This window comes from Ochotona princeps, chromosome 8, assembly GCF_030435755.1.
Source record: "Ochotona princeps isolate mOchPri1 chromosome 8, mOchPri1.hap1, whole genome shotgun sequence".
NCBI lineage: Eukaryota > Metazoa > Chordata > Mammalia > Lagomorpha > Ochotonidae > Ochotona > Ochotona princeps.
Genome location: NC_080839.1, coordinates 65318153 through 65329178, shown reverse-complemented (window position 1 = coordinate 65329178; position 11026 = coordinate 65318153). Strand labels below are relative to the sequence as shown.

At 45.8% G+C, this 11026-nt stretch overlaps 1 protein-coding gene across 2 annotated transcripts in view; it reads right to left on the bottom strand.

Moving 5' to 3' along the window:
• Positions 1 to 241: 241 nt before the first annotated feature.
• DNAJC27 (DnaJ heat shock protein family (Hsp40) member C27) overlaps positions 242 to 11026 on the bottom strand; it is a 30555-nt gene continuing 19770 nt past the window's right edge. The window contains exons 6-9 of one of the 2 annotated variants that reach the window (XM_058668195.1): positions 8722 to 8882; positions 3449 to 3763; positions 3219 to 3309; positions 242 to 570 (exon numbers count right to left, since the gene is read on the bottom strand). In XM_058668195.1, the coding sequence (XP_058524178.1) occupies positions 3631 to 3763; positions 8722 to 8882 (294 nt within the window). In that variant the 3' untranslated portion in view covers positions 242 to 570; positions 3219 to 3309; positions 3449 to 3630. The remainder of the gene's footprint in view (positions 571 to 3218; positions 3310 to 3448; positions 3764 to 8721; positions 8883 to 11026) is intronic. The other variant, XM_058668194.1, reaches the window with a different exon arrangement.

Genomic DNA, 11026 nt, shown 5'->3' with positions numbered 1-11026 from the left:
CTGAGTTAGAAAGGCAAACAAAGGGTCAGGATCTTTCCTTAGGAGATCAGAACAGTTTCATCATAGCCTAAGGTTAGAAGAGTCTGATGGACCAAGTAATAACATTCCCTCCATTCCGCTGACTGGAAACGAACAGCTGCCACCTCATGCAAGGCCCCAGATGCAGAGGGACCTGAACCGGCATCCAGCCAGCTGTTTCACAATGAAAAGCCGTAAGGAAATGCCACCCACAGACCGGTGCTTGATATTTGGTTTTACTTTATAAAAATACACAACTTAAATACATATGACACTCTGTTTATCAGACAAAAACAAGTGGTAGATTTAGCATTTTCAGTTATTTCAACAGAAAGCAAATATGTAAATTACCTTGTAAGAGCAAGGACTTGTTTGTTTAACACACTGTGCATTCTGCATTCACAGTCGAAGGGGGAAGGGATGCCCAAGCGGTCTGACTTCCCAACAACAGGCACGTCACCTGCAGGGCCTCTATTGCACGGCTTAATATTGCACTGTTTGTCACACACTGATCCCTGGCACAAGTGTAAGCGCTTGTCTTCTCTGGAAATGCTTAATGGAAAAAAACCAATGGAGGAACGTGAGTGCCTGTGCCTATAATTGTGCTACACGTTATGAGTGCAGGCTGCACTTCACTTTGGGAAGCTGCCAGTCCAAGACAGTTAGCACTCTTGGCAGGTAAATCCACTTTCCAAAGTTTTATAAAAGCGTGAGTGGTCTCAGAGTGAGCTTGGGGGAGGTGCAGGGGTGGAGGAAGTCCTACTTCTGGATGCCGGGCACTGTCCTTGTCACAAGACCATGTGTGCATGGCTCCCTGTGACGCTCTCCCCTTTTCCACCTGCAGCCCATGAGCACCCCCCGGTTTTGGCATTGTCCTGTGAGGAACAGCTCCTTCTTGACCAATTCTGAGCTTGTGGTGGCTGCAGACCATGACTCGGGAATACAGCTGCCTCTTCCTTGGCTCATTTAGCGGACAGTGAACTGGGTACTGGCTGTTAGACATACAGAAACACAGCCAGCTGAGAGTTCAGTATATGAGATCATACGAGAGTTAAGTTTCCTGAGGTCAACGTAAGACTTTAAGCATGACGTGCAATCTGCAGAATTATGGCAATTCATCATGGATCACAACACAGCGACCCTTCGAGTCGGGACTTGTAAGCGCACATGCTCACCAAGCCAGGGACACATTTACATGAAGAAACACAATGACAAGCTAAAGTAAGAGATGCTGACACTTCAGACTATCAAGTCAAAAAGGCACACAAAGGAAAGAGAAGCAAAGGAGGGTGTGTTTTAAAGTGCTTGGATGGGCTGGGACAGCAGTGTGAAATGTCTCCAGGATTTCCAAGTTAAAAACCTGTCACTTCCTGTTACCTAGGAATATAGAAGACATGGCTTTTTTTTTTTAAATAATTGCTGTTCAATTTTTTTCTTTTTAAAACCCAGATTATTTATAAAAGTTGTTTCAGTCACTGGAATTATTTTGCTAGTTGATTCTCTCACTGATGTAACTTTAAAATTCCAATTGACAGAAGACTTTTCAATCAGGTTAAACCACATTGTACAGGTTTACACCAAGAACTGAAGTTAATGCATATTAACTTCTGCATGAAGTCATGCCTTGGTATTTCTTAATATTCTGCTTAAAGATTATAGGCCTCTGCAGTTTCCCTAACTTTATTCTCATGTACCAAGGAGCGGAGGCTGTATGCAGCCATCCTTACGGTGATAACAGGCCTGAGTCCCAGGGTCTAAGACGCAGGCAGCAGAGAGAGGGCAGCAGGCACCCCGAGGATGTGAGCATTCACCCGTAGCTGCTCTTGCTGCCCAGCTGCTTACCAGGAGCAAAGGAGGTGACTGGTCAGTAGCTGGGGCTTCAAAAGGGTCACGCACAGGGGGTTCATACAGTTTCGTGACCTTTTTGAGACCTCCTTATATAGAGGAGCGGCATGAGAACTGGCACCAGCTTTTACAGCAGTCCCTACTGCCCGCAGTCATTCACTCATATGGCTCTGATCGGCCCCAGAACAGATCCCGAGTTGAAGTGTGCCAGGTGTGCTGACAACTGTGAGAAAAATTTATGATTCGGGACTAGAGCCCTGCGGTCTCACAAACTAATTTCCAGGCCAGAGGGAAAGTCTCCGAGGAAACCACAGGTCAAGTCTCCAATTGTTAAAGAAAAGCATTCTGGTTTCACTAAGATGAAAGATCTTCCTCAGAGAAATGCCCTGCTTCCGGGGCATCCAACCCTGGCCAAAAAGGGTGCAGCTGCTCTGGGAGAGGTGAAGACGCCCGGGGCTACCGTGGGCTTGGAGTCTCAGGAGGCAGCTTGTCAGCTGAGGCAGCCAGGGGCATCCCACGTGGCATTCAGGCTACACAAAATCACTGCACAGAAACATTTAATGTACAGCTGGGCCCCAGTTAGTGCAGTGTGGTTACAGCCAAACAGAGATCACCTACCAAGAAAAGTGCTGTAAGAAGGCAGACCGCCCATTGGAGGTTGCAAGCACGGCTCGGCCTGAGCCTCACTAGTCACCCACCCTCATAGGCCCAGGAAGAGCCTGAGGCAAGACACCGTGCTTGTCCGCAGACTCCCCTCATCCATCGTCTGTGGTCTGAGAACATTCCTCAGCAGCAACTGGAGCCCAGAAAGCTTGAGAACTTCCTCTCCACTCTCTATCATCTCCCCTTCCACCCGCCACCCACAGCACACTTGTCTCTAGCCAACTGGGCCCAGGTCAAGGCTTGGAAGGGATGATGAAGGAGACTGTGGCAAGAAACTACAGATTCAAGGACACAGACATGACGGCACAGGTGGGAGCAACACATTGAGAAGGGAAGAGAAAGACAAACCAGAAACGCAGGAAGTTAAAGGAGTGGTCACAGGCGGGGCACCCCTGCTTTCCCCGGAGCAGTGGCCAATGCTGCAGAGTAAAGGACAAGCTGGGTGCAGGGGTCCCCTCAGTGCAACACCCACAGTCCGCACCCACAGCCTGCACTAGACAGGCTTCTCCTAGCATCTCCAGCTGTGACCTGCAGGGACTCCTGCCCTGGAACTCATTCTCAGGAATGGCTTGCCTCCCCTCCTGGTGGTCACAGGGGACAGCTGGGATGGTTCTGGTCACTTGACAAACTTCCCCAGGAATGCAAGGGAGGGGGTGGGGCTTGCTAATAACAGACTGATGATAAAATCTCACCCAGGGAACTCACAGTGTCAGGAGCAGCTGCCTTGCAAGACCGCACCGAACTCCCCAACCCAGGGCTCTGCTGGTTCTGGCCATCTCCATCCTGGTGGGGTGGGAGTGGGGCTGGGGAAGTGATAAACTCAGAGGAAAAGTGAAAAGGCCCCATCCTCCTCCCCCCTCCGAGATCCCTGCTGGGCGCCAGAATCCCAGAGGCTACAGGTGCCAAAGGAAGTCACACTAACTGGAAAGATGCCAGGGCACAGGTATGTGAGTGATGCTTGGTCTTCTGGGCCTCAAAGAGTCACATGCCACTCCGTAAAATGTCAATGAAGGGCACTGGGCGCTCAGTGCCTGGTGTACGAATGGCTGGCAGGAGGGCATCTGGGTTTGCACCAGTGGCCCAGCCTGGCAGTGCCCCCGCCTGCTACTTGATGTTCTTCAGCAAGGCGGTCCGGGCATTCACTACAGCCTTGAAGGCATCTTCACTGCCGGGTGCCACGCACTTGTCGGGATGCAGCAGTACAGCCAGCTTTCGGTATGCCTTGTTGACTTCATCCCTGTGGAGACAGTCATGTTTGTTAGTAGGGGCCCAGCCCTGCACGGGGCCCTAGGGACACACACAGCACCCTACCTCCCCCTCCCTCCCCGCACCGAGTTAGGCCCTTTTCAGGAGACAAAGCACAGACAATTAGCAATGTACTATACAAGCAGAAAAAATAATCTGATGCAGGGTGGGCACAGAATCATCGTGGTAACACTCGTAAGACCGACCAGGTGAAAAGAAATGGTGCTTGTATGGCATAGGCATTCAGCACGCCTTGGCCTGGGGCCTGTGGAGGGCGCCCCGGAGGAGGATTCTGGGGGGTGGGCTTAGGGCTGGGAGAAGACTGCTTGAGGCCCAGGGAACATGTATGGTCTGTGTTCCCACAAGGTAAGTGCTGAAAGGAACAGAAAGAAAGTCAGCCAGTGAGAGGGGCAAGCCTTCATATCACACTGGTGTGGAAATGTGGAGTTGGACAGGAGGCTGTTACACTAGCCTTGGTTGGTGCAAAGGAGCTTGAATAAAGGTGTTCATGGGAAGATAAGAGGGATAGCAGGATGAGGAGCCTGAGAGCCACCAAGTGGAGGGGGAAAAAAGGAGTTGAAACAAGGACTCTGAGGCCAGGAAAGATGCTGGCATCACTGCCCAGCAAGGGACACTGGGAAGGGTCACCTTCAGAGAGCTCGCAGAGTCCAAAGAAGACTGGACAGCAGGATCAAGGATACATCAGGAGTGAAGGAGCAGTCATGCGGCTTCTCCAGAGAGGCCGTAGCTACAAACCAGCTGCACCCTGTGACAGCTCCAGGCTCAGAGCTTCTCCAAAGCAGGACCTCAAGGAGGGGCTTGAGGCTACCCCTCCTCTTCCTCAGTTCCCAGACCGTCAATGCCATGGCAGGGCTGAGCTTCACTACCAGCTGCTCTGACTTCCCTTTCTTTTGTAACTCAGGATTAGCTAGCGTCTTACACACATGCCCACACCGTTCTGCCAAACGCCCTAGTCCCCAGCTCTGCTGCCTGATGGCTTACCACAAGGTTGCAGACTTGGTTCTCCAAATGAAGGAGGGCCTGGGAACCTGGTATGTGATGGAAAGTTTTATGGGTGAAGATCAGAAGCGTTTTCCCTGTCTTAGGCACAAATTCTGAAACTTTCTATTCTTTATCTGCTTAGAAGTATCCTGAATTTTCTTCTTTTAACCTAGCATATAGGGAGATATTTACAACCTTTCCCATCCCCACCTTTAAAATAGATAATTTAACACAAATTTTAAAGGGGATGGGTGTTTGGCACAGTGCTTACGACATTGTGCGGACACTCACATCCCTCCCACACTGGAATGCCTAGTGGTTCAAGTGCCAGCTCTGCTCTCCATGCCAACTTAGAGCAAATGCACACCTTGGGAGGCAGTAGGTGCTGGCTCAAGCACTTGGGTTCCTGCCACCCATCTGTGCCAGCGTCCGTGAAGTAGGTGTGAATGACACAAAGGTGTGAAGAGAACAGCTCCCTGCATGGCAGGGCCCAGGGAGCTTCCAGCTACTTGGCAGGGCCTAGCGGATTCATCTCTGACCACCTTGACGCAGTTTTCACTCCCTTTCGCATGGGCACTCAACCACCCCACTAAGAATTTTGTATTGAGGCATTGTCTGCCCCTGTGAGATGGCTTTTACAACCAACATGAGCTTAAGAGTTAATGTTACTGATAATGTCCTGGTGAGTGGGCCTTTAACTGCACACAGGAGTACAATCAAGCCCATGCTGTTTCCAGACACCTTATTGTGCACCTACCCATTGCCATAAAATCTGGCCCGGACATTTAGCATGCTTTCTGGGAAATGGCTTGATACGAATTTTACAAACTAATGGAAATGATGGGAGTATGGGTTAAAACTGCCATGACAAAAAATATAGCTACTGGGACCCTAAAAGCTATCTTGTTACTGGGACCCTAAAAGTTATCTTGTTACTGTGACCCTAAAGGCTATCGTGTTACTGGGACCCTAAAGGCTATCCTGCTAAGGCAAAAAATATAGTTACTGTGACCTTAAGGGTTAGCCTGTCCTTGCAACTCTTTAGAACATAGAAACTGTAGTTGTTTTAGCTGCTTTCATAATTTCTAACTAGAGGAAATATAGGCTGATTTCACTAACATCACAAAGATATACTTTTGATTATTGTTTGATCACTTATGAGGTTGTAGAACCTGCAGTTGTAGAGGAACTTAATGTTTGGAACCTTTTGTCTTAGATCTTTGTTTTTTTTCTCTTTTGATGTATTCCTCACATTAAGTGATGGATAGTTGTAGAGTAAGAATTGTAGTAAGAGTGTATTACTGAATAAGATGTGTTGTCTACTGAGAAATTCTTGGCTGCAACGTTGGAATGGATAATGCCCTGTCTTGAGGTGAAACAATTTGTAGAATTGTCTTTGTCACTTGTCCATTGCAGAATTGAAACTTAAATGGAGTAAACTTGGCTCATTGCTAATTACAATTCTTTCCGCCGTTATAACTCTTGCTTTACTTGTTCAGATAACAAACTGTATGAGCTTGCTGACCTAATGGCCTTTAGTGCCAATGGCCCGTAATCCCCATACACCAAGACCCCGGACTTACTAACCCATACATAATTCAAGGTAGGGGTCTGGTTGTCACAGGCGGCGCCTAGGTTAGAGCCCAGACCTGAGGAGAGCGGATGAAGACTGGCAAACCAAGATAAGCAAGGAATTTGGGATCCTTCCTCAATCATTTCTCAAGAAGTTGTAAATTGTGCCCCCCTGAAGCTATGTCAAAATGCCCCTAAAAGAAAACCTTGTACTGCTTCTGTATAAATAAAGCGGACAGCTTTCTCGCGAGGTCCACAATCATCAAGGAATCCTAGTGGTCCGTCTCTCCTTTCTTTCTCTCTTTTTCTTTCTACGCCTATCTCACGCACCCTTCCCGAGCTCCGAACTCTCGGCTGGAGCTGGACTCCGGCACATCTGGAAGACTCAGACTGAGATCCTGGCCCTGGCTTTGGCCTGGCTCAACCCAGCTGTTACGGGCATTTAAGGAATCAATCAATGGATGGAAGATCTGTTATTCTTTCAAAAAAATAAAAAATAAAATCTAACTATGCATGTAGTTTTCCTATATTTAAGATTTTCACATAGCTAACAAGAATATTCTTGTTTAAAAATGTCTGAATTGCTGGGCTTTTTATTTCTCCAAGAGACCCTGTACCCCTGAGCTGGGTATAGCACCCTGTCTCTTTTCCCTTCAGCAGCTCTGCTTCCTGAAGGAGCTCCCTGCACTTTCTGCTTACTTATCCTGGTTCTCTGCCCCAAGTGTCTGTCAGATTTTCTAAATAACAGCAGAGACTCTCGGGAAAGCTGGGGGAACATGACTGATTCAGCTAAAAATTAATCTGTCAATTCTGCTTAACATGAAGATTTTCTGAAAGTATAACTATCAATACAGGTGCAGTGAACAAATATCAAAACACAGGTTCGATGCGGTAGCCTAGTGGCTCAAGTCCTTGCCTTGCATGTGCCAGGTTCCCATATGGGCACTAGTTCATGCTCCAGCTACTCTACTTCCCATCCAGCTCCCTGCTTGTGCCCTGGAGAAGCAGTAGAGGATGGCCCAAAGCCTTGGGACCCTGCACCTGTGTGGGAGATCTTGAATTAACTCCTAGATCCTGGCTTCAGATCAGCTCAGCACCAGCCACTGCAGCCACTTGGGGTGTGACTCAGAGGACAGAGGATCTTTGTCTGTCTGTCTTTCTCTCTGTACATCTGCCTTTCCAATAAAAAGAAATAAAATCTTTAAAAATATATATCAAAACACCCTACAGCTTAAGAAAAAAGGTGTTTTAAAGATTTTTTCCCCAGTGTACTCAATGGCACACAAAATTAGGTTGACAAACCTAGTGAGCCAAGAATACAGAACGTACAAGCATCCTGTAAGACCTGGAAGATTTCAATGAAACAAAATAAATAAAGAGCTGAGTTTTTTTTCCTTAGTAAGTGTTATTTTAAGATCACTAACAAGTAGATCAAAGTACAGTTTTTTTAATTTTAGAGCCACTATACATTGGAAAGACAGGAGAGTTCAGAATGGGACTGTGAAGGGCTAAGGACATTTAACACACCAGGACACTACGTGCTGGATCCAGACCAGGTCATGTGGATCCTGAAACATGCTTAAAGCAGCCTCAACGTGCCTGGCAAGCTTAAGGGGCCCCTTCTGGACTTGGAGACGTGGTATAAGACCAAATACAGAAGCCATATGGAAAGTTTTTGATGCTAACCAGGGAATTTCAAGACACCCTTTTTTCTGTGTGGGAATCAAGGTAAACAAGTAGCAAGGGAGAAACATGGGAGGAGAGTTACAACGCAAAGTAAGATTCTGAAATTATAGCATGTATAACAGTAGTAGTAGTATATCTTAAGTTCGATTACCATATTGAATAACTTATTTTAATGAAAGTGATTAAAGTGAAATAATTTAACCTAAACACACACACACACACACACACACACACAAAGATGAATAACATTTGGTGAGAATGACAGACTGGGGTACAAATTAACAGATACACAACGACCCAGGGTCAAGAACCAGTTCCGCCACTGACCCTGGGGCCCATGAATCCAATTAACCTCACTAGGTTCCAGCGAAATGTTTCACAAGTTGGCCTTAACATACTTTCCTCCTTCAAAATTCTAGAATCCCTTTTTGTAGGTTTTTGCAAAGATGACATTAGCTTCAAAGCTCTTGTTCAGAGCATGCCACTGTACAAAGTGTTTATGCAGATCATGACAGAATTCTCTTAGCAGGAAGTTGAGTCCTCTATTTTGCTATAGAGTTAGTGCCATGAGACAGAATCATTAATTCAATGTGTTTCTGTGCATATTTGTATTTCTAGCTTGCACCTGTAACTTTGGGGCCTAAGTTTTTCTCTCCAATGGAATCTGGCACAGCCCAGTGCACAGCTTACCTTGAGGCCCCAGGCTTGACTCCCAGCATATCCCAACTGTCTTTACTGGTTCGGATTCTGCGAATGGTGTCTGCTTGCTCTTTGGTGAAACTAGCACTGCTGTTTGTGGCAGGCCGCTTTCCGCCATTTTCACATAAATCAACAATGGATACGTAAAAGGTCTGCAAGAACCAAACACATCCAAGAGTAGAACCGATCCTATGGAAATAGGAATTCCTTTCAAACATCAGGCCTTCTGACTGTATTCCAGTAATTCTTTGAAGTAATGAATAAAGTAAATATGTAATTGGGAAAGTTTTGCTTTTTCTATTATTTAAATATTTATATATCTTAATATAGAGAAAGTACAAGAAGTATAAATAAAAATAATCTTACTCTCAAGTAATCACATTTGAGGTTAAAAAGTTAAGAGACCAACACTGTAAGAAACAGTCCAACAGTAAACCACAATATGAAGATCACATCCCAATACTCCTCAAGGTGATCATTGATAATATTCTTCTGAATATTCTTCCAGAAAAATCTTCTATCAGCATATATATATCCAGTCATGATTTCTGTTTTTTTTTTTTTTTTAAGATTTAATTATTTTATGGGAAAGGTAGATATACAGAGAGGAAGAGAGACAGAGAGGAAGATCCTCCATCCAACAATTCACTCCCCAAATGACCACAACAGCCGGTGCTGTGCCGATCTGCTCCGAAGCCAGAAGCCAGGAACCTCCTTCCGGGTCCCCTACGCGGGTGCAGGGTCCCAAGGCTTTGGGCCGTCCTCGACTGCCCTCCCAAGCCACAAGCAGGGAGCTGGATGGGAAGTGGAGCCTCCAGGATTCGAATCAGTGCCATATGGGATCCTGGTGTGTTCAAGGCAAGGACCTTAATCATTACGCTATCACGTCGGGCCCCAGCCATGCTTTCTAAACGTTTACACACAAGAGATAAGGTTAAATACACTGTGAGGTACCTTACACACATCTAAGAACACATTTTGGAATCGTTCAATAGCTATACATAAAGATCTTCTTGGTTCTTTCTAGGGACCAAAAGTTCAGTACTTTACTATGTGGCTGCACTACAATTTATTTACTAACTCTCTATGCTTCTTCTTTTTCTTCTTTTTTTTTTAAGATTTATTTATTTTTATGGGAAAGGCGGATACACAGAGAGGAGACAGAGAGGAAGATCTTCCGTCCGATGGTTCACTCCCTAAGCGGCCTCAACGGCTAGAGTTGAGCCAATCCGAAGCCAGGATCCAGGATCCAGGAGCTCCCCTGGGTCTCCCACGTGGGTGAAATGTCCCAAGGCCCCAGACCGTCCTCAACTGCTTTCCCAGGCCACAAGCAGGGAGCCAGATGGGAAACGGGGCTGCCAGGATTAGAATTGGCGCCCATATGGAATCCCAGTGCATGCAAGGCAAGGACTTTAAGTACTTCACTATCGCGCCGGGCCCCAACTCTCTATTCTTGACAAGTCAGTTGTTTCTTGTTTTTTTGTTTTGTTTTGTTTCATTTTTGTTGTTGTTGTTACGACTGGCAATGCTTTAGTAAACATTTGTGTATATGTGTGTCTACACACTTGCAGGGATACTGCTTTTAGGACAAATTCCTAATAGAAGAACTTTGAGTAGCAATGTAAGTGCACTGTAATATTTGACAGCTGTCAACTGGAAAAATAGTATCTATTCACTCCCCCATTGCTGTGTGGGAGAGCGCCCACTCCGTGCACCCCGGCAGCCCAGGTGGCATCACACACGTCAATTCTTGCCAGTTTTGATTTACATTTCTTTAATGCTAATGAAAGTGAGTATCTTTTCATATGCTTACAGCCCTTCCTTTTTTCTACAAACTTCACATCCTTTGTGCATTTTTATGATTTCTTGGTAAAGTAAAAAATTATTTTTGGCTTTTACACATTTCATGTTCTTTTTATGGGAATAACTTGATTCAAAATACTGTACACTACAGCTGCTTTTAAACTGACACATCTCCTCTTCCCTCAGTTTCTTTTTAAGCCTCTTCCTCTTGTTTCTATGGTTCCCATTACCTTCTAAAAAATGTTCCTTTTTTAGACTTCTCTTTCTTATCTCTAGCAAAAGCTAATCAGCTTGGTAACCCACCAAGAAGCCTTGGTATATGAGCAGAGGTGTCAAAAGGTAAGCTACTGGAGACCAAGATAAAAGAGTTCACTTGGTTTTAGTCCATTTGAGGATTAAGCCCTCTGTTAACAATGTCAGATAAAACTTAAGCTCTTTCCTGGAGTAAAGTGTCTTTTTTAAGTAGATGGGAAACAAACAAATATTTACTTAA